Source organism: Pongo pygmaeus, chromosome 12, assembly GCF_028885625.2.
Source record: "Pongo pygmaeus isolate AG05252 chromosome 12, NHGRI_mPonPyg2-v2.0_pri, whole genome shotgun sequence".
Classification (NCBI taxonomy): Eukaryota; Metazoa; Chordata; class Mammalia; order Primates; family Hominidae; genus Pongo; species Pongo pygmaeus.
Window position 1 is genome coordinate 103,174,268 of NC_072385.2, and position 23,949 is coordinate 103,198,216.

Genomic DNA, 23,949 nt, shown 5'->3' on the forward strand with positions numbered 1-23,949 from the left:
AGTAAGAACAGTGGCTCCCAATGTCCACTGCCAGCATCAGGGTATGGCTGTGAGCTCTTAGAGAGCAGGAATGGGGTTTTGAAACATATGCCTCTCACAGTCCCTCGCCCACAGTCAGTACTTCACACTGCTGTTAAACTGAATGGGAAGCAGGAGATACTCAACATAATAATATCCAGTACTCATTAAGGGATGGCCGCGTGCCAGGCACTATGCGGAACATAGCCCCATGAAGCTCATTAATGTGCCCAAGTTCAAGCAGCCAAATTTGTGGCAAAGGTGGGGTTCAACCCCTGCCCTGTGGCTCCAGCACAGGCACTCCCAGCCTCTCATCAGTGCTGCCACTTATGGGACTGTGCAGGCCTGGGGGACCAGGGCAGGAAGGTACAGAGGATGGTAGGAGCCCCTGGAGCTGCAGACAGCGCTAGAATCTCCATCCAGGCAAATGGGAGGTGGGTGGCCATGGTCAGGAGTGGACCAGGCAGCCCCTCACCTGGGAAATAGGCAGAGGGTCAGTGCACAAGCTCCCCTCCCAGAGCATCTCACCAAAGGCACCATGATGGTTCATCCCCCCTTCCCCTCCCAGGCTGCTTGGATCCTATTCCGATCTGCACTATGGCTTCCTCGAGGATGCCCTGGTGGACCTCACAGGAGGCGTGATCACCAACATCCATCTGCACTCCTCCCCTGTGGACCTGGTGAAGGCAGTGAAGACAGCGACCAAGGCAGGCTCCCTGATAACCTGTGCCACTCCAAGTGGGGTAAGTCAACGGGGAGCCCTTTTGCACCAGTTCAAGCCTTTCCTCAGCCAGGAATGCTCAGCCAGGGGCCCATTCAGCTAAGGAGGGTATGGCAAGCTGCCACCATTAACGAACACTGATAGCGTGCTTTACCTGGGTCACCTCATTGAACCCTACAGTAGCCTTCTTCTAAGACAGAAATTGCAGAATTCACTTCACAGAAGAAAAGGTGGGCTCAGAGAGGCTACCTAAGGTGCTCACCATCACACAGCTCATAAGTGGCTGGACAAGGCTTCCAATGCTGCTGCCTCAGAGCCTGGACCTACTGCTACAGCTCCCGAGCAATCAGTGGGCTTTACCATGTACTGGAGAACGCAGCTTCAGGTCCTTTGTATTTTGCCGTAAGTTTACACGGAGCCCCCCAGGGCCCTCTGATGCTCACTGGCTCTAATGGCAGCACCCAAGGGCAGCATGACCCATTTTGAAAAGCTTGGGTGACCCTCCAAATTATTTGAGTCTGTTCTGAGACATCTGGTTTCTATCCACGGGGATGCTTCCTTCATCTTGAAACATGTGGGCTTTAAGTCACACATCGCTAATCCAAAATGCCACCAGAAGCCCAAGATGCACTTTAAACTCCAGTTACTCTCAATGTGGGGGTCAAGTGATTCCTGACTCCTGCGAATGTCCCAGCAGACATATTTGTGCTGTGTCTCACTGATGACATGTGGTTGGTGGAGAGAGTAACCCAGGCCCTCGGGACTCCATGGGGTTCTGTCACTCATGGGGGTGGTGCCCTGAGGCATGAAATCCCTGGGGCCTCAGACACCCAATGGCCTTCCAACTCTGCTGCTCTAGAAAAGAGTTCCAGGCCATATACCAGTCCCAAGTGAGTCAGTGGGGCCCAGATGGCTCAGCGGCTGTTTGGACTGTGTTCTTCTATTTCTTTGAAGAACCTGTAGATGTCTAATGTTTGGTCTGCTTTTCTGCCTTGAAGCCAACAGATACAGCACAGGTGATGGAGAATGGGCTGGTGAGTCTGCACGCCTACACCGTGACTGGGGCTGAGCAGGTAAGGCTGGCTGCTGGCCTGTCCAGCTCTCCCCTGGCCTCTGCCCCAGTGTTCCTGTTCCTCTCAACAGGGGCCAGAATCACATGAAAGCCCAAGAAAGATGAAATGAGGATTTATCAACCTCGCCTCTGTGGTGACTTGCACCGTGGACAGCCTCAGCTCCTTCCGTTCATCCAGAAGTTCTGACTCCCAGTGTCCTCCTTTCTGAGAACCCACCAGAGATCTTGCTGTCCTGTTGCTGATCTCAGACAGTTCTGACTGTCTATCTAGACTGGGAGATCAGCCCCAAAGGAGGTAGAATGAACTACCCAGTTGACTCCAGGGAGGAAGTTTTGCCCTGAAAGGGGTTTTATTTGTTACATGCAAGCTAAATTGTTGTAACAAAGACACTCCAAAATATAGGGTCTTAAGACAAAGTTCATTTCTCTCTCAGGTAAGCAGGTGATGCCAGGACTAGTAGGTGGCTCTGCCATCCTCAACATGGAGCTTCCATCCGTGAGCCCAAGACAGCTGCTCTGATCCCTCATCTTCCACCCAGGGGAGAGAAAGAGGCCAGGGGACAGTCATACATCCATATAGAAGGCATGAATTGGAAGAGGCATGCATCATTTCTCTCACATCCCATTAGTCTAAGCTTAATTATATGACCACACCAAGGCCAAGGGAGGCTGGGACATACACTGTCTAGCTGGGCCCCATATGCCCAGATAAAACTTTATCCTCGTGGAAGAGGAGGAGGCTGGCACTGTAGGACAATCGTGCTCCTCAATGGAAGAATTGACTTTGGCTGGACAAAAATGTATGTGATCACTGGCCTGGAAAATACTACTGAAGCACAACCTTCTCTGTTCATAAAGGAAGAAGCTGAGGCCTGATAGGAGAGATGTCTTTCACGAGGTTAGATAGATAGCACCTGAGAGATAGCTGGTCTGGACACTCTGTCTCTTTAGTGTCCGTCTACATTTGTCACCACACTTGCGGTGACAGCACTTCCTGGCCATGGTGTGGTTTCCTGCAAGTGTTCCCCGATCTCTGTATTTCCCACAACACTTGAGGTCTAATAATGTCTCCTAAGCCCTGAGAGACCGAGTTCCAAACTCTAGGGCACATAATTTCCCCCAGGACTTTATGGACCGAGGACTGCAGAGCATCAGGCTCTACGTGTGGCTTTCTCAGACTTGCCTGGCCTCTCCTCCTTTCCCACATGTCCTTCCTCTCTCTACCCATCTGTCTCTCTTGTCCATGGACCTGAGGCCAGTTGTTCCATTGTTTCATGTTTTGATTGGTGTCCCAATCACAAAACCAAGACAATATCTCCAATTTCTAATGAATGCTTTTTGGACAATAGGTAATTGTCCAAAATTGACCTCAGCACTTCCAGATTCGTGGAAAGAGAGCTGTTATCAATTAGTAATACCTGTTTGGGGCATGAGATGAGGAAGTCAGGTACCTTTGCAATGTATTTGCCATTCTTGGACAAGATCCTTTTTATACATTGAGATAGCCTTTGTTTCTCCTTTGAACACAGGGGAGAAGGGACTTGTGTACCCAGAGGTCCAGATGACCTTGGAGCATGAGTCTCTGCAGAGGCTGGCTGTGGAGATGGCAGTGACTTCTGGGTTGCAGAGCAGCTATGTGAACACCTAGGGCGACAAAGGGGAACTCAGGAGTCCAAGTGTGGGCTCAGCTGCCGTTTGGGCTCCTGATCATGACACCCACAGCTCGAACATTTGTGCCCCCATAGTGTACACTTGGAGTTGTTTCAATAATATACTGAGTGGTCTAAGCAGAGCACCTCCCCTGGGAAGACAGGTGATCAAGACCGCATGTCCTGTGTAATCCATCCCTGCTCCACCATTCCATGTAGCTGACACTTCCCAGAATGTGTTCTAAGAAGCACTAGCCTCTATGAAAATGGGTTTCCAAATACATTTGGAAAGTGCAACTCATTATATCCCCTCCTTGGAGATTCAGAGTGTACATTCACATTTTAAAGACTCCAAGAGGCCTGTATGAACAGTGCAAACACTGCTGGTTTTTATTGTACCATTAGCCACAAAACCATTTTTGCTAGGAATAACTATTAACAGCCAATGGAACTGGCATTCAGGATAATTCATTTGAGGAAGTACTACTGCAGGGTAGATAACTTGGGCCACCTCCTGCCCAGTAGCACCTTTTCTGAGCACTGAGCAGGGTCAGAGGCAGAGTCAGAGGCCAGGGAGTGAAGAAGCATGTGGCTGGCCCATTCTTAGGTGTAGCCATGGCCTTGGCCTCGAGTGTGACCCCTGCTCCCCCAGACCAAGGCCTGTGCGAGCACCAATAGGTCACTGTCATAAAGGAGGGACACAAGGGCCCAAGAACTTGACTTGGTTAAAGATTCCTCCTCCAGAGAGAGGAGGTTCTAACTCGGAACCACAAGTGTAAGATTAAAGCAGCCCATAAATGTGGCATGCTTTTTAATCTGCTCGTCCTCCCTCTAGGCAGGACACAGACAGGAAGATAAATGAAATTGGCATTTTTTATTATGCACCTAGCTCAGTCGGCGATTCCCCTGGGCAAAGGGGTGAGTGTTTATCTGCATGCCTCATTTAGCCCTGCCTTCAGCCCCTTTGAATCGCAGGCTGCTTTTCTCCCCCGCGCCCACTGGAGCCCCTGAGTATCTGTGAGGCACTGAGGGTGGCTCATTAAGCTGTTTGGGACACCAAGTGACCATTTCTTGTGTCCCTGCTCCATGGGCTCTGTCAGGTGCTGGCAGTTAACAATAAACTGCGTATCCATCCTGGCTAACACGGTGAAACCCTGTCTCTACTAAAAATACAAAAAATTAGCCGGGCGTGGTGGCGGGTACCCGCACAGTCCCAGCTACTCGGGAGGCTGGGGCAGGAGAATGGCGTGAACCTGGGAGGCAGAGCTTACAGTGAGCCGAGATCGCGCCACTGCACTCAGGCCTGGGCAACAGAGCGAGACTCCATCTCAAAAAACAACAACAACAACAACAACAATAAATGGCGTGCAAGGCCTGGGGTGCCTTAGGGTAGGGCAGACAGGGGTGGAAAACCTGGGTTTGTGCCTCTTGGAGGCATTGAAAGTCAGAGCCCCTTTTGCTGAGGTACTGGCCAGGGAGCGGGGCAGGCAAGGGAAGCAACAGAAAAGAGCCTTATCCGAGCCAGGCTCCTGGGCCGCTGTGTGACTGTGCGGCTCCTGCACAGCAATGCCCCACTGATGAGCATGGGAATTGACCAGGTGGCTCAAGGGTCACAGTCGAGGCCGAGGTCACAGCCACATTCAAGAACGAACCTTTACTCATGCCCAATTCCAAAACTAGGAGCCCGGACTTTGAATATTCACCGTGGCAGGATTGGAATTCTGCCTCTGCCGCTGTCTTAGCGGTCTTGAGGAAGTTGCTTAGCTTCTCTAGCTGTTTCCTTAGCGCACATTAGCAGGCACCTAGCTCTGACCCCTGCCTCCACCTGCAGCTTCTCTTCCACACAGCAATAGTCTATTCTATTCAGAGTGTTGTCCTTCTCCTCTGACCAAGAATCATGGAGCAAGTTCGCCCCTTTCCTCACCCCTCTGGGCCTCTGTCTCCTCAGACAACATTAGCACAGATCGATATCACAGCTACAGCTCAGTCATATTTTAATTCCTCTCGCCACGCTGAGGGCTGCGGGCTCCCGGGGATGCAGGTTCAAGGGTTGGCTGCTGTGTTGTTGACACTTTCCCACAGTCCTGCCCTCTGGCTCAAGTGGTGTGAGGGAGCAAAGGGGTAGACCTCCTTATCTGAAGTGCAGGACTATGAGTTACCCCAGACAGGGGGCAGCGAGAGAAGAAAGTAAGGAGGAAAGGAGGCAGGGAGAGAAGAGGGAAGGCAGGGGGTAAAGAAGGAACGGAGGGATGGAGGGAGGAGAAAAACGGAGTGAGGAAAAAAGATAAGAAGGAAGGGGAAGAGGGAGGAAGGAAGAGACAGACGGAGGAAGAGAGGAAGAAAGGGAGGGAGGGATGAAGGGAGGCAGAGAGAAAGGAAGGAAGGAAGGGAGGGAAGGAAGGAGGGAGGGAGGGAAGGAAGAATAGGAGCAGGGAAGGGAAAAAGGATAGGGGCAAGGGGGGAAGAAAGGAAAGAAACAGAAGGAAGGAGGGAAGAAAGGGAGGGAGGGAGGAAAAGGAAGGAAAGAAAGAAGGAAGGGAAGACGAGAGGCAGTAAGGGAAAAAAGGAGGGTAGGAAGGGAGTGAAGGATGGAGGGAGGGAGAAAGGGAAATTAGGAAGGGAGGAAGGAAGGGAGGAAGGGAAGGGAGGGAGGAAGGAAAGGAAATGGAGTGAGGGAGGAAGGAAAGGAAAGAGAGGGAGGGAGGGAGGAAAGTTCAGGCTGTTGTTGGCCATCTTCTCTCAGACCAACGTGTCTCATCAGCTCCGGGATGCAGGACAAGGAGGGCTAGCCTTGGCTATCTTGGTTCACAGGCCATCTCAGTCTTGCTCAAATCTGCCTCCTCTACCCTCCTCACTCACGACAGTGCTGTTGAGACTGCACCATAGCTCCCACTGGGCTGCTGGCAGAGAATCAGGTTGTGTCTGTGGAACAGAGATGCCATCCATGACAGGGCTTGGAGGAGTCTGGGGACCCATAAAATTCTCTGCAGCCCGAAGCAACATCCCCTGCTGTTTATCTGCTATTAAATCTCAACTCACTCAGGTTCTGGGATTCAGTCTTAGGGAATGATAAAGTTGCATCTGCCCTTGCAAGGGGCTGAGCGGAATGAGGGGCCATTTCCTCGTCTATCTCATTCCAATGCCATGCAGGCAGTAGAGAGACATTGATTTTTTTTTCCCCTTTCAATTTTTTTCTGGCTGCAGCCAAATGAGGTCAGAAGTTAAATTGGTCCTTGGAGGTAAAAGCATCTGCATTCATCCCCCTTTCTGCTGACTTTTGCTGTAGAGCACTGACAGTTTCCTTTTCTGTTTTCTTTACAGATTCAATACAGAAGAGGCTGGGAAGAAATTATCTCCCTGTGGAACCCCTGGGGCTGGGGCGAGACCGAATGGAGAGGGCGCTGGAGTGATGGGTATGGCTTCTGGAAACCTCTCTCCATCCTTCACAGAGCACTTGGTGTCGGTAGAGCCTCCTGCCCATGAGAGCAGGAGCTGTCTCACCACTGTGCATCTCACTGCAGGCCTGTCCAGCTCACACCTACACGTGGCTATTGGTCCAACTCACGCTCCTGTGATGCCATCCGCCAAGCAACTGTGAGGCACCTACTGTGTACACCCTGTACTAAGTGCACTGTGTTAAGTTGGTGTTGTGAGGTATATATGGATGACAAGACCCAGTGCCCACCCTCCAGAAGGTTACAGTCTACAGCAGGGAATCCACATTCCTAGAATTAGTAAAAGTGGTGGGAGGCAAGGCAGGCAGGAGCTAAGCCCCAACTTGGCAAGACACAGATGGACAGAAGGAACTACAGCCCTTGGAGGGACCCATGGGATTCTGATCCTGAGCATGTCACATCATCAGGGTGGAAAAGGTGTCCTAACTGGGGGCAGTTGGGGAAACTGATGCAAAGATCTGGATGATGTTTTTGTCGAATCTACTCAGCTCACCAGTCTTGCCCTACTGCTCCGGATGCCCATGAGTACTCGGTGCCTGGGATATAAATGAAAAGCTGTGCCTGCCCACAATTAGATCAGGAGGGACAGGAGCTAAGATGTCCCATGGGGGCATAGCTGTGTGGTCAGTGCTTTCCCCAGGGAACTGGGCTGGCATTTCCCAGCTGCCAGAGGGGTGGACACCTAGGCCCCCAGCCCCTTGCTGACTATGAAGGAGACAGTAGTCCTGAGAGGACAGAGGGGCCGCAACAGGTTACTTGCTCCTCTGGGCAGCCAGTGAGGCTCAGCCCAGTCGCATTCCTCCAGGGGTCTGTGTCCATCCGTGAAAAATGTGGTGACACAGCAGCTGCTGCATCATCGCCCGTGGGGCTGGGGGTGGGGAACATGATCTGAAAGGAAGTACAATCCGTTCAGACAAACATTAATGGGCCCAGCACACAGTGAAATCAATACAGTGAGGACGGTGCATTCTGGAAGGCAAATACAGAGCCGGCCAGTTCTAGGCCTGATGCCCCAGGCTAAGCTGTGGCAGGACCACTCCGATCCCCCATGACCTTGGCACCCCTGGGAACTCAGCCAGTGTGGGATGAAAGTATGATTGGGATGGAGGGCGAGGTAAGCAGAGATGGAATAAGGGATGAAACAGCACAATGAATTCCTAGAATAAACCTAACTGTGACCTCAGATGCCCCTAGGAGAATCGGGCAGCCGAACCGCCTCCCCGCCCCCGTTTCTCCTCTCTCACCTCTATTCTTTCTTCCTTCCCAGGTGTATCCTTTGCCCTTTCCAATATAAATCCTAATAACCTCTGGCCTTTTCCAGTTCTCCTTCCCAGTCATTACTCCAAGTTGCCAAATATGGCCCAGAGGGTGACAGGATCAGCCAGCGCCCCTGATTTGAGGCTGCCTCTTTCGATAGAAGTAGAGGGAAGGCAAATGACAATGAAAGATTCCCTTGGGTAGGAGAAGAGGCAGTATATTCACAATTGATATTTTGCCCGTGTTTCCCATGCTAAATATCAAATGACCAGTGAAAGCAACAGCGGACACCAGGGTTTGGGGAAGAGAAGCTTCCCGTGGGCTGGCATGTTCAGGGAAATCTTCATGGGTGGGACTGAACTTGAGTTGGCCTTGTGGCGGAGGAAGTATGACTCACTTCAGAAGAGATCACTAGATAGGAGGGGAACGCATAGGCTATGGCACACAGCTGGGAACATTGATAGTCTGTTCCCGGCCAACAAGCCGGCCTGAGGCAGAGGAAGCTGGGAGAGAGAGTGCTGGGAGCTGACACTAGAAAGCCTGATGCCGGAAGTCTGGATTTATCCCCTGCAGGCATGGGCATAAATGAAGGCTTTTGAACATGGCCATGATGTTTGCAGAGCAGGGACTGGGGGAGACGGATCTAGCAGAACCTGTTCTGCTGGATCACTTATTGTACCTTGGCTGACTGCTGAGGGTCACCACTTTGCACCAGAAACCAGGCTGGAAGGAAGTGACGGGGACTGCATAATCACTGTATCCAAGCAGGTGGTCGATTTCTTCCCCACTTCTTAGGAATGGAGATGGATGGAGAGCACCGGATGGTCTAATCTCAGCCATAATTGAAATTTCAGTCGCACACACTTAAAGGCAAACTTGCATGAATCGATAGTGTATTGATTTACACTACATTTATTCTCCATCACACATTGCAGAAAATGTAATTATCACTTAATTTTAAAATTGCCATTTTACAATACCACATCTGACTGCCTCAGCCTGCAGCCGGAAGCCTGAGTGGTGGTCCCTGCCTTGCTGTCCTAGCACAGAGGGGACCCTGGCTCCCCATGCAAGCTCATCCATGAGAAAGGTCTCATTGAGCTTTTGTGCCTCTGAAACCCATTGCCCACAAGCATGCCTCCCCTCTAAGGAGTGGGCTGAAGGAGCAGCTGCTCCCTTCTGCTTGTGAGGGTCTCTTCCTCACCAGAGACCCAAGGACTGGCTTCTGGAACACATCGTTCCAACAAAGTGGGCAGCATTAATTAATTAAGCAAACAAAAAATCACTGTATGCTATTAGGCATGCAATTACTTTTGCACCCACGTAATACATGCCAAGGCATGGGCAAAACACCTGTGATGATAGGATGACCAGCCAGGCTCAGGAATCTCATGGTTCTGGGAGTCTAGTGAGACATAGCCACCAATACACAAAGTAATGGTAACACAGTGGGCTATGGAAGCTCAAAAGACCTGGAACAGAGGGCAGATGGGGGCCAAGCAAGGCTTCCCAGAGGCAATGCCCTTTAAGAGAGAAGATGAGTAAGAGCAGGTTACAGAACTGAGAGGAGGAAGAGGGCGCCTGGTGCAGGGAGCATCAGGGTGAAAGTTGGGCTTGGGGGGGTGGTGGTTTAAGGAAATGAAGACACTATTGCTGGAGAATAGAATTCAAGAGTGGGGGTAAGGTGAGGAAGCAAGAAACTGGTAACATGGAGAGGGTGGCAGAGGCCAAAGTTCTCTTTAAGGAGTGTGAACTTCACCTTAAGAATAATATGGAACCACTGATGGGTTTTAAGTAGGGAAATAATATAATCAAGTTTACATTTTAGAAAGATCATTTCAATGGCAGTGTGGGAACGGATGGGAAAGTGGGCAGAACTGAGTTCAGGGAGACCAGGTGGACATCCAGAGGGAAGGGCAGGGAGCCTGAACTAGGGTAACAGCAGGAGGGATGGAAATAAGTGCCTGGCTTTGAGAGGGGTTTAAGAGGTAGGATCAATTAATGAATGCTATTCGATGATTGTTTGGATGTGGGGGTGTGAGAGAGGGACTCCTCATGTTCTTGCTCAGGCAATAGGAGGTGGCAGAGGATGGGTACAGTCAGGGACAGGTTGATTTGAGGTCACTACGGGACTCTATTGGAAATGTGGGGTGAACTACAGCACAAATCCATCCAGACTTCAGGAAAGAAGACCAGGCTGGGGACAGATGTTTGGAAGTTGTCAACAGGTAGAGAATAACTGGGTCCTGTCCTAGGTAGAATGACACTTGCCATGTGCTCCCCAGGAATGGTGACATGTACAGAGGGTCCCTGTTGACCCACACATGGTTGAGAAAAAATGCACTGGAAAATCTCACCCTGTGGTTTGTTTGTCCATACTCAGGTCTCAGGAGTGGGAGGAAACCCGTGACCCGCGGAAAAGCCAGCTACATAAGAAAAGGGAAGATGGCGAGTTTTGGTATTTACCCTTCTTATACAATGGTGTTTTAAATCTTTTATTGCCCAAGTCTTCAATCCCTACCCTTTTCCCTAAACATTTATGAAGATGGAAAATAGCTTTGCAGAGACCTGTTTAGAGGGAGCCTATTTTCTCTACCAAGACACAAAAACTTTGGATGAAAAATTATTGTAGGCTCCCTCTTGGTGGGAAAGTTATTTCAGTTATGAAATGCTGAACTTTCCAGGACATTTTAATAGTAAAAGAGAATATTGGCACCAAAGGCTTGAAATCTGTGGTTTCCTGGAAGCTAGGATGCATGGTTGTCATGCCCATATCTTCTGTACCATCTTGCTGGGACCCTCGAGCTCCCCAGTTTCCTCTAGTATGACCTCAAAAACAGCAGCAGGATGCAGACTCTATAGCTCTGTGTGAGACATGGGCTTCATCACCCAGAAGTCACACAGGACTAGATGTTTTGAAAACACGTTCTCGGCCATATGCTCACATCTCAGAGCATGACATGTACATTCCTCAGAGGGTTGTCTGGTTTACGGAGTGATGTATTTCAATGGAAATTAGCATGTGTGGAAAGGAGCATGGATCTAAATAATTAAGAATCAGAGGGACAAATATAAATTAGAAGGAAATCTTTCCCAGTATCTCTGGTTTAATCACAGTAGGAGGTGGGATTTTAGGTGTGGAATCCATTTTAGGCTGATAAAGACCTCAACAATAAATTTGGCAAAACACCCTAGGGGAAAAGCAATTTTCCTAGCAGCTTAGAGGACCCAGAGCAGAGAGAGACTGGCAGTCGTCCCACTGACCATGAAAGGGCTCACCATTGGATCAATGGGTTAAGGAGATGGCAGTAAATGATAAAGCTTCTGCCAGGTGACCGGCAGACCCCAGAACTTGACTGTGTCCTTGCCTTGCCCTCCCAGCCACTGGAGCAGAAGGACTGAAAAGATAGAAGGGTGCTTGATGCTGAATGAGCCAGGATCAGACACTGGCCTCTGGGCAGGACAGTGGCTATGCTGTAAAGTCATAGGAACGCCCACCCTGGGGACACAACCACTGGTCACTGAGTGATTTATATCTGTTTTTAACAGGATGTCATGTCAAGATTTCCAACAGAAATTTGTCGCCATGTTTATATGTAGCGAAATTCCAATTACCCTGGACCATGGAAACACACTCCATGAAGGATGGTCCCAAATAATGTTTAGGAAGCAAGTGATTCTAGGAAACACTGCAGGTAATCATGACGCTGGTGGTCACACTGCCCAACTGGAAGCTGGCTGCCCCAGCCCAGCCCTTGCATGGCTTCAGCTCTCTCTGGTCCTTGATTCTGGACCATGAGCCTGAAGCTGAAAGGAGGGGAGTTTGTCAGCATGAAGAGACAGCGACTGCTCCTCTAAGTAAAATGATTGCTGTAGGGGCCAAGCAGGAGAATCTCTGATGTGATTCTCCCCCAGCCCTCCATGCTGTGCCAATATCCTTCCACTAACCCCCTCCTGCTTCCTGGGAGAAGAGTGGGCTCACCACCCTCCAGTAAACGTCCAGGACAAGGGGGAGGGCTGCAGAAAGAACACAGGAAAAGAGTCAGGGACTAGGTTGGACCCTTGTCTTTGCCACATACTGGCCTTGTGATGCTGGAAACATAATTGGTCACCCTGTCCTCAGCCTCCCCAATACTCAGCAGTGGAATTAGTCACACCTGTCTGTCCTTGAGCCTAGAGAGCACTACCTAGGCACAAGGGAGACTATCCCTGCCCTGTCTTGGCAGGTATGTCCCTGCTGAAGTCCCACAGGTAGGCGCATCTGAGCCTGTCTTTGAGCTCCCCTGAGATGAATCTTGTTGATCATGGCCTTGGGAAAGTCACATTCCCTCCCTGTCCCTCTCATTCCCTGTTTGTGCCATTGTTGAGTGAAATAGCTCCCTGTGAAGAGGAACCAGAGTGTGCTTATACATCCTTGATAAAAGAGGCTGCGTAAACAATGCATTTGTGTGTGTGAGTGTGTTTGTTGTGTGTTTGCACCCAGGGATGCATATGCATCCCTTCCTCTGGGCACCTGCCTGTCGAGATGGTTTGTTTGAATGAGCCCATACCCCAGGGTGTCCCTCTTTTTTACCTCCAGGCTCTAGTGATCTACAGAACTTCTGCCCAGAGAACCTTATGACCAGGAGGTCTTGTGCAGAACCTCAAGAGCTGCTGAGTCCATCTTGGACAGCAAATTTACTGATTCCTCTTCCTGAGCTGCACCTCTCTGATTATAGGGCCAAGGCCCTCTCCCCTGGATACAATGCTTGTCAATGAACTAACAAAACCTGTACATCAGGGCCATTTTTAGTAATACCTTACAATGGAAGAAGAAAAGGGAGCCAGCGATCGGGCACCTGCTATGTGCTGCTAGATGCATTTTAATGCACCATCTTATCCAGTCCTCGCAGCACATCCATGCTATGGTGGTCCTCTATGCCTCCCCACTCCCTTGCAGAGCTCCCCCATTGTCAGTCCAATCTTCTGATGTGTATCAGTTCATCTCTATCTTGACTTATCTTCATTCTTCCATGTATTTGAATCTAATGGTTTTCACATTAGCTCGCTCTCTCTTATTCTGGCTTTGATAAGCATGCTTGCATAGAAGAGTACTGCAATTGCCATCTCACTGCCTGTTTTCCTGTCTCTAGTTGTGCTTGGGTGGTTCATGCCATTTCAAGGCTCTGATGGTTACCACCAATGCATAAGCTAACATGTAGCTGGGAACTCTGGAATTTCACTTATCATTATAAAATAGACTTTGACTTTACAGTTTAAGAAATATTTTTCACACAGTAGGGACTATACAAACTCTCCTGTGTTTAAGAGGAGGAAACCAAGGTTTAGAAAATTAACTTGTATCTCAAGTAGTAACTGTGGGGATTGGGATCCAGGCCTTAGGTCTCCAATCCAGAGTTCACAACACAACCCCACAGAGCTCTCTGCATTGGACATGGCCCTGCCCGGGAGTCCCAGGAGTGGAGCTGAGCTCTAGTAACAGCTCTTTCTGATGCAGGAGGACCTCGGAATGATGCTCAATTCAACTTCTCTGTGCAAGAGCCAACAGAAGGCACCAATGTTGTCGTGTGCATCACAGTTGCTGTCACACCATCAAATTTGAAAGCAGAAGATGCAAAATTTCCACTCGATTTCCAAGTGATTCTGGTAAGGCAGCCTGCTTCAGGGTTTTCCCTTGTAGAAATTTAGTGTAAACCTTGAGTTGGGGAGAACAGCTCTGGCCAGGCTTGGAGATTTGACTGCACCACAGCCTTGGAGATAAAGCCCAAAGTGGCTGTAGCATTCATGCAGTCCAAGTCTAAATGTGCAAAAAATCTGAGGCCAGAAAGATGACACTCGACCATGATTACAGTGGGACTCACCTGCCCGTGTCGCCTGTCAGCGTTTTCTGGGATGCTGCAGAATCTAATGCTTGCTACTCAAAAAGTGGTCTGGGCCAAGACCAGCTGTTCTAACAAAGCAGATTCTGGGCTTACTCCAGACCTTCTAAATCAGAATGTTTAAGGACAGAGCCTGAAAATCTGCATTTTCATAAGCTCTCCAGAGGCTTATGCACATTAAAGTTTAGAAATCATTGGCTAAACTTTGGAAGTTGCTTAGGAAAAAAATAAGCTGTCTAAACTATTCTGAGTATAAATCCAGGAGGTGTGTTTTTCTCTTACATTTAGACCAAAGTCGAGTCATCGTCTGGTGGCTGGCATGCAAACTTCTGCTTGGCTACCCTGAGGCCAGGTTTCCTTTCCACCTAGGCTCTCTCTCCTTTCATGGTTTTATGAAACTTTTATTTTAGGTTTGGGGTTACATGTGAAGGTTTCTTACATAGGTAAACACGTGTCACGGGGGTTTGTTTTACAGATTATTTCATTACCCAGGTATTAAGCTCAGTACCCAGTAGTCATCTTTTCTGCTCTGCTCCCTCTTCCCACCTTCCCCACTCAAGTAGATCCCAGTGTCTGTTGCTTGCTTCTTTGTGTTCATAAGTTCTTATTATTTAGCTCCCACTCATAAGTGAGAACTTGCGATATTTGGTTTTCTGTTCCTGCATTAGTTTGCTAAGGATAATAGCTTCCAGCTTTATCCATGTTCCCAGAAAAAACAGCTCTTTTTGTGGCTGCATAATATTTCACAGTATATATGTACCACATTTTCTTTATCCAATCTGTCATTGATGGATGGGCATTTAGGTCGATTCCATGTCATTGCTATTGTGAACAGTGCTGCAATGCACACTCACATGCATGTGTCTTTATGGTAGAATGCTTTATATTCCTTTGGGTATATACCCAGTAATGTGATAGCTGGGGGAATTCATTTTTTAAAATATCATTTAAAAGAAAAAAGCTACGAAGGAAAATCTGATCTCTCTACTCCCTGCTATTCCCCCAAACAATTCACTGCATCCCCCAAATCAAGTGAAGATTCTCAAATCATACACCCCACAGCTTCTTTGCACTAATGTGGATAATTAAGATCATGCACTCATCACATGCTGGGATCCTCTCTCCTCATAATAGAGTTGAAGAGACTGAGGCCCCAAAAAGTGAAGTGACATGGTCAGAGTTAATGGCAGAGCTAAGACTGGCTTCCAGAGGTCCCCCAAGCCTTCAGTCAAACACACAAGTCACCTTTCTGAGCACCAGGGATATCAGAGGTCCTTTAACAGATTGGGCTGGAGCTTGAATTACAGTGTCTCTAGGAATGATTTCAGTTTCTGTTGACTGAGCTGAAGGCAAAATTCACAGCCTTGGGTATCAGCACATTTATGGACAGACACGGCTCCTGGGTACCCCAGACATGGCTGAACAATCCTATGCATTGGCTGTCATTCACACTAATAAGAGGGCCTCACAGTGAGAGAATAAGATTGTGTCTCTCTAATCAGAAATGCTTTGGACCAGACGTATTTTGCATTTGAGGTTTGGAGGATTTTTGCATTATATACTTACTGATTCAGCATCTCTAGTCCAAAAATTCAAAATCCAAAATACTCCAATGAGCATTTCCTTTGCGTATCATGTTGGTGTTCAAAAAGTTTTGGATTTTGGAGCATTTTGGATTTCAGATGTTCAGGTTAAGGATGCTCAACCTGTACTTCAGAAGTACAAGCATGTTCACATTCATTGTCTCAAAAGCCCAATTAGCGCCACTTTTGTAGGTGTGGAAGCTAAAGCTCAGAGAGAAATGACCTATCCAAGGTGCACCTTGGAGGTGACAGGGGTGTTTGATCCCAGGACTTAGGGTCTCAGGTCCAGGGCTCTCAGTAGGGCTTAGGTGCATGCCTTTCTGGTGATACTCATGGCTCCAAAAAAAACAAAGATTCTGGCTCTAGCAGAAGGAGAGCTTTTGTGTTCTGCTCTCCTTGACCATATTTCCATTTCCCAATTTCAGGAATTTGGCAGAGAGAAATCACTGGGGTTTAGCACAGTAGTTTTGAGGTGCCTCAAACCCGCTGATGATATCAAAGGATATCTCTTAAGGATGCAGTAGTACACAGTTGTTATTTTCATCACCACCTGGTACCTGAACACTGTTTCCACTTTAAGGGAATCCTGGTGGGAGGCAGCGCCCAGCCTCCTACTGCAAGCAGCTAGAGGCCAAATATTCCCTCAACCAAGCCCTTGGATGAAAAGTTGTAGACTTGTGACCCAGGCCTGCCCAATTAGATGCTCCCTTCATCTCCCCCTCACCCCTCACACACACACACACACACACACACACACACACTCAGACACTCACAGCCTTGGCAATCGAGGAAATAACCAAAACAGGTGGGAACAACTGAGGATTATTTGCTGTGTAGCCATCTTGTCTGGCCCCTGCCCACCTCTGGGCTGCATTTTCTAGCATCCCATCGATGTTGTGAGCTGTCCTTCCAAGAAGCATCTTTCAGCCCACCCCAGCCTGAGATAGTTTCCAGGGCTTTCAGATGAGAATTCCTGCTGACTCTGGCGCCTTCTAAGAGGACCCTCAGATTTTCCAGCTCTCACCTCTGGGAAGAAAAGGCTAAAGGCAGAAGGAGAGATTTGTGAAAGGCTGAGAAGGAACCGAGGCCCCTGGTCTGCCCAGCCAGGATTGACCAGGTCAAGCACCAAAGAGGCCTACTAGAAACATCTCAGCCAACTCTTCCTTCTTCTGAGCTAAGACAGAAGCCCAGAGAAGGATCAGAGCTGCCCCGGCACACACGCAACTTCTGAGGCTCTGTTCACATGGGTGACCATGGGCCTTGTGTTGATTCACCCAAAGTCTTCACAGTTCAGGAACCCTACCAAGATTGTAACCACCCCATTTTTAAAATCACATCAAGCCCACTTTCCTACTTTTCTGCCAGAGATGTGTTACTTCTCACCATTTACCAATTTGCTGAAGGAACTCTCAGACCCAAGAGCTCCTCAGGCTTCCTGGAGATCCCAGCAGATCTTGCAAGATCCTGATTGAGTTAAATGTCAAAGAACAGTTCAGACCTGGACAACTCAAATGACACTTGGGTTGCTTTCACAGTTCAGCTGAGAAACAGCAAGGTACCTGCTGGCAGCCAGGCTCTCAGAAAGCTGCAGGGCTCAAATGGAGCTCCAAGGCTCCAGTGCTGACCTGCTGATACGATGATGCTCCAGCCGTGGCATGGGTCTGTGACTCCCCAGTTGCTGTGGGAGCACTGCTCTGCTTTATGTCCAACCAGACCTTGATGGGATATGAATAGGCAGGGAAAGGACAGGACAGTGAAAAGGATGAGGGTGGATGAGCCATTTCATCCTCACCTCCCTCAAAGTTCCTCCCCAAGGCCTGGACTTTCTACCTTCCTCCCAGCCCACCCTTGGCCTCCAGAGAAGTCGGCTAAGAGGTCTGTACACATGGGTGGGGCCCAGTGTTAACAATGGAAAATAATCAAGCCAACTAAGGAAGACATCACCTGGTGGTGACAGGGCTTGATTACAAAGCAAGAAGCACAGCTTCCCCGATTCCCAACTCTGCTACTTAAACTGCTGAGCCTCAGTTTCTACACCCATAAAATAGGGAGCCCAACATTGGCTTGCAGGATTATTGTGAATATCCAACACATTACATAAAAGTGCTTTGCAAACTGTAGAGAGGCTTACAATGGAACTGCATCCTCAGGTATTCCTTCTACTACATGAAAAGACTGGAACATGGGTATCTCCCCATTCATAGGCACACAGACATTCCTGCAAGCATCAGGGGTGGGAGTGCAAGAACAGATTCCCATCTATTTACAGTGGTCTGATAGAAAAAAAGAAGTTGATTTCTCAGGGAAGCTCCCAATGTTAGGCAGCTTACATTTGCGCCAGGTTCTGTGCTATCTGTCAAAATTTCCCCCTGCCTTTCAATGCGATCAGCATTGCTGTGAAGAGTAACCACACCTTTCAGGGCTGACCAAAGAATACCTCCTCCTCTCAGACACCTCCTTTTCTGCCTCAGTTTCCTTCCTCTTGCTGTTCTCTGCAATTGAGTGGGTTTCATTTTTTACAACCTCACACAGAGCATGAGTAACCAGTCATCCCAGTTCACCTCTAGGTGTGCCAAGGAACAGGCAGGCCACACAAGGAAGAGGAATGTGTTCCACTTATAAATTTTTTGAGGTTATCCTCATTGATCCATTCCATAAAGCTATCAGAGGAAATCTTGACACCCAGTGGGTCACCAAATCAGTCCACAAGCATGGGGAGATGTGTGGGCTGACATCTTCAGGCTGCAAGAGCCATGGCCTTGGAAAGGGCCATAAGTTCTGCCGTGCTATTGGTGGTTCTCACCATGCAACTTGGAGAAGGTGCAATATTCTCCAGCTCTAATGTTATCACAGATATAAGTAATGTTTGTAAAATTCGTACCTAATAAATTTAGGACAGTCATGTCTGCTTACAGCTATGTGTCTGTTAAAACTAGTCTGCAGATAGGTCCATGAATGCTTTGTCGAATCATGAAAGTTAGAGTGCAATAGTGTTTGAAGACTCTAAGTGATGGTGTATCTTGTTCTTATAAGAAAAATTTCTTTTGTCTTTACTTCATCTTGTTAGACAGTAATATGTCAGTGTTTAAAACATGCTTTGTGGTGGCCAGGCACAGTGGTTCACGCCTATAATCCCAGGATTTTGGGAGGACAAGGCAGGCAGATCACAAGGTCGGGAGTTCAAGACCAGCCTGACCAACACGGTGAAACCCCATCTCTACTAAAAACAAAAATTAGCCAGGCATGGTGGCACGCACCTGTAATCCCAGCTACTCAGGAGGCTTGGGCAAGAGAATTGCTTGAACCCAGTAGGCGGAGGTTGCAGTGAGCCAAGATTGCACCATTGCACTCCAGCCTGGGTGACAGAGCGAGACTCCATCTTAAAAAAAAAAAAAAAAAATGCTTTATGGCATAACAGGTATAAAATAAATTCTTTAAAAGAGAGGAAGAAAAGGAGAAGGAATGCAGGGATGAAACCAATGAGCCAAGCTGTTCAGTTCTGCTTGCCTTTTTGTTTGCGTCTGAGTACCTAAATCTGCCTTTCTCCCTGTTTCCAACAGGCTGGCTCACAGGTATGGCTCAACGTCCTCCTTGCCCTGCACCTCTGCTGCCGTCTGCTGGTGAAGTGTTAGGCCACTTCCAACGCCCGTGGCCTCCATGTGTTCAGTGGCTGCAAATTCAGTCTCGCTAAGTCTTACATCAGACACAGGCCTAGAATCCCCAAACAGGTTCACAAAGCAGGAGAATAGTTAGGTGTCCTGGTCTGAAGCTTCGACCCTTTGAGCTGTTCTCTTGCTAACATTCAAGTGAAACCATCCTCAGGCCCGTGGCCTCTGATAGAGAAGATTGATGGAGATGGTTCCTTTTTATTTAAGATGAGAGCAGCACTAAGGGGTACCTTGGAAAGATCTTTAGCCTCCTAAAGTAGTCAGTCCCCAAATCCTCCATAAGCAGGATGCATGCTCTCCAAATGCAGCTTCAAGGTACATCCTTGAGCCCGTCTTGCAAGAAACTGCCACCCTCCTAAACAGATCATCTGGCTCAGGATTGGTGAAAGGTGACTTGCCCATATGAGGAAGGATGGAGAAGGACAGGTGGAGTTTGGAATACCTATCCTCACAGGCACTCAGACTCACCCCTCTGCCCGTGGCTGAGAGTGCTGAGCCACCAAGAGGGAGGTGCATCTGCCTGGGGACCACAGACGAAAGGGAGGAGCAAGATGTGGCCACAGACAGCAACGAGTGATTACAGCACCTCCGGGCCTTCCAGGGGAGCCTGCCTGTGACGGTGGTTGCCCAGCCACAGAGCTGGGGTCAGGATCTGACTCTGGTCCCTGACACCCCAGCTATGAAGTGGAGGGTTGGGATGGGCATTGAGAGAAGCACTCAGGTGCAAAGAGCCATCAGCGTCTCAGGTCCCAGAGCTGGAGAACAAAGTGGCACTTAATCCAGGAAAAGCACAGGACCCATCCCTAGAACTAGAGTCGAGTCTGTGCATGACCAGTCCTGGGTGTGTGGTTTGTTGATGCTGGATACTCTGAGCAATGGACCAAGAACCCCCACGTTGTTCCCCCACACTCACACTTCCCACTGCCACTGAGCAAGTCTGTTCTGAAGGATCAGGAGCCTGGACAGGGCTATGAGGGGCCAACAGAGGGAGCAGGACAAGATAATGGGTAAGCAGGGAGACTGTTGCCTTCTAATTATAGGAGGCATGCTGCCCACACACCTCTGCATGCCCACTGCCTCCCCGTGCACCCACACATGCATGCGCACTCGCCCATACCCAGAGCCACGGGACACTGCTGACCCTCTGGAGAAGAACTGATTCCATCATTGCTTTTGCCATAAGGGCCCAAGCAAGTCAGGCTCCCAAACATGCTGAGGCTATTGTTAATGTCAGCAGAATTACGTTGGAGATGCCACCCTGCCATACCCCTGGGGCAGTGGCCTATCTCCTGTTTTACCTTGGAGCCCAGCCCTGTCCCTACCCCTGAAAAGAAACTTTCCCCTTTCCCATTTTCCCTGCAAGGCATAGCTCATAAATAATCATTTCCTGCTGCATAACCATTCGAAATGGAATCCCTATGCTTGACTATAGTAGGGAAAATTTGTTTAGCAAGGGGTTTTCATTATATAATATGTATGTGACATCTGGTAATAGGAACTGCATTATATTTGTTGTTTTATCTCTAAGAAAATATTGAAATAAAAGGAAAATGATCAGGGCCCATTATTCTCCAATGAGAAGGAATCTCGGGGCTTCACTGGAGAGATGAAACAGAGAAAGTGAAAAGAATTCAATTCTGTAGTGGTATAGCAGTCCAAAGTATTCTGCTAAACATTCAGGAGAAGGGGCTTTAGGGGCCCCAGAAGAAAATCAGTGTCAAAATGATGTTACTAGTTTCCATGGAAGTTTTCTTTCTATATAAGCAGGGAGAGAAAGCTCAGAAACTCAGGATGCTGTTAGACTCAATGAGATAAAACTGTGTGTAGTATTTCTTTGCATCCATTGTAGTGTCCAGGGTCTAGATGAAATGACAGTCTAAACACTACTGCTTTTTGAGAGTTCAGTTGAGCACTGTCTCCATTTATAGAGCCTGTAATGTTATCTTGGTGAATGCAGAGGGTCTAGAAGGTGGTGGGTCTTTCTTGGTGCCTGGGGTCCATGCACAGAGGAGGCTTTCTCACAATAATTGTGTTTCCTCTAATTCCAGCGGTTCCGGGAGAAATTTCCACCCGTGTTTTTTTCCTCATTTGGAAACGCTGTCCAAAGCTCAAATAATAAATTCCGCCGCAACTTCACCAAGACTTACCATCTGAGCCCTGGGAACTATGTTGTGGTTGCACAGACACGGAGAAAATCAGTGGAGTTCTTGCTCCGAATCTTCCTGAAAACGCCAGACAGTGACAGGTACAGAACCCTCTGGGATTCTAAATGTTTTATTCTACTTAACTTTATAAAAACACATTGTGTCGTTATGGGCAGTGCTCTGTGCATTCGTGCAGCTTGTGCTATGTCACTGGGGACACGATATTGGCCCCACTCTAGAGCAGCTCACCATAAAGGGGGAGCGAGAAAGTCTATGAACCAAGAACCAGACCACAAACAGGATGGGTCCATTGCCAGATGGAAATGCAAAGTGGCAAGGGAGGACTGAGTGGCAAGAGGGACTGAGGAAGGCTTCTTGAGGGAAATGGCACTTGAGCTGGGCTTTGAAGAAAAACATAATTTAATAGTTTAAAAGGGAAGGCGATGGTGGCCATGGGAAGGTAGGTAGAAGAAAAAAGCATGAATGGCAGCAGGGAAGTGGCTGTGCACAGGGCTGCTTGGAGAGTAAGTAGCATCGGCATCCATACAGGAAGGTGGTATTTGGCCAGCATGTCACATGGCCTGAAATGTGGGGTATAGCAGGAAGACAGTGAAAGATGGGCCTGAAAGAAATAGTCCATCATGGGGGGGTCTTCCATGCCAACTTGATCATTCAAGACTGGGACCAGCAAGTGCTCACCCCACTGGGCCCCTTGTCTCCTCTTGGGCCCAAGACAGACATTGCCATCATTACGGCAGTCTTTGCAGCTGAGCGTTGGTGAGACCCTCTAAGTCCAGCATGCCAGGCCGCCATCATACCACCAATAAGAGATGGAACCTAAGGCAGAGCCTACCTGCCATCCTGACAATGGGGGTTGCTGGAAGTGTGTATCTGGTTGTGGAAGGAACCATTTACTAAACAGTTAAAGACCAGACCATTTCCAGCCAAAAGGCTGGGCTCGTGGCCACAGTGCTGTAGCTGCTCACTTCACGTCCTGCAGTGCTGAGGGTGCCCCATTCAGGAACTTGGCATCAATATCCAGTGCCACCTGGGTGCCCTCTATATGCAGGCCCCCTTTGAGTGGTGAACTGGTCATCCTTGTCACACTGTCCTCTGATTTTCTAGGCACCTGAGCAGCCATTTCAACCTCAGAATGAAGGTAGGTACGCAGCAAGGTTTGGCCGGCAAGCCTCATTGGCCCCATCCCATCCCCAAGAGCTTCCGTCTCCTTCTTTGTGCCTCCCCCTGCCCCCAACCAATGAAAAGAGAGACACCATGATAGGCCGATGAAGGCTCAAAGAGGTGGGGTAGGGGGAGAAGACCAGGCCTCCAAGGCTAGGCTCAACCCAGCCCTCTTCCTTCCACAAACTTCAGTTTTCTCATTCCCCAGAAGGGTTTTTCCAACTGCCCAATAAAGCCTCTTTCTCAGATCTTGGCAGGGATTGTTGCGCCCTTGCTGTACCAGATGGGTGGCCTCCTTCCCCAGAAGTCTAACATTGTCTGTTTTCCCTTTGATCCAGGGAAGCCCTTCAGAACATGGCTCCCAACAAAGCATTTTCAACAGATATGCTCAGCAGGTATGGTACCTAGCACCCAGGGGCCTTACGTGGGAGCAGAGAAAGGGGACCTGAGGGAGGGACAGCTCTCACAGGCCCTTATTGGGATGCAGAAAGGAGAAGTGACTTGATGGATTATTTTACCTGCCTCTCTTTCTGGATCATCTCCAGAACTGCTCTGGCTGCCATGCTCAGTAGAGACGTGGCGCCCCACCCAGTGTCATCTGGGGGACATCAAGATGGAATGTAGAGCTTAGAAAGAGAGGGGATAATTATGGGGTGTGAGGTGTATTGCCCTCTAATTCTTTAAACAAGCAATTGGCAGTACCCCTTGAAACCTTTCCTTCTCCTACTCGGCCACCTCCCACAAACCTGGCATCGTTCCTCCCGGGAGCTAGCCAGCTTCAGAAAGCACATACAGCTTCCTTGCTGCCAAACCACCTATGCGCACACAGGATTTCCTTAATGGCTTAATAAACTGTTATAAAGAACTCCTTGACTTGTCAGAATAAAATAGCTGCCAGGGGCTCTGCACAATGGGCCTCTTACCGTTAATAATTGTGTTAGTGTGGAAAGCGGAAAGTGATACCGATGATCATCTCTACCCTGCCGCCTTGAACCAGGAAAAGGCCAAGGACAGGAAGGATGGCAGGCCCTGCCTCTGCATTCAGAGGGTTAATGGGGCAGTGGTCACCCAGAAGCAGCCTGGGCCAAAGTAGGGAAAAACTAAGAATGTGGCTGGAATGAGTGGCCTGTGTTGCAAAGAGCAGCTGAACACAGGAACACGGACCTCCATGAAGTCGGTACCAGCCCAGGATCCAGGTCCACCATCTGGGCTGATTCAGGAGGCACTTCACTCTCTGCATGACAAGGCCGGCCAAGATGATTGTCCTCAGTCTGTAAGCTCCCGAAGGCAGGGATGATATTATATGCATTCCTTGTCCCCA

The 23,949-nt window shown here is 48.9% G+C and overlaps 1 protein-coding gene across 1 annotated transcript in view; it reads left to right on the top strand.

The window, feature by feature from the left end:
• The window catches only part of CAPN13 (calpain 13), an 84,878-nt gene that overhangs the window by 42,680 nt on the left and 18,249 nt on the right, over positions 1-23,949 (top strand). The window contains exons 7-16 of the mRNA XM_054475334.2: positions 587-761; positions 1,738-1,812; positions 6,782-6,873; positions 10,556-10,630; positions 11,722-11,867; positions 13,670-13,818; positions 19,195-19,206; positions 21,351-21,547; positions 22,572-22,605; positions 22,967-23,023. Coding sequence (XP_054331309.1) covers positions 587-761; positions 1,738-1,812; positions 6,782-6,873; positions 10,556-10,630; positions 11,722-11,867; positions 13,670-13,818; positions 19,195-19,206; positions 21,351-21,547; positions 22,572-22,605; positions 22,967-23,023 — 1,012 coding nt within the window. The remainder of the gene's footprint in view (positions 1-586; positions 762-1,737; positions 1,813-6,781; positions 6,874-10,555; positions 10,631-11,721; positions 11,868-13,669; positions 13,819-19,194; positions 19,207-21,350; positions 21,548-22,571; positions 22,606-22,966; positions 23,024-23,949) is intronic.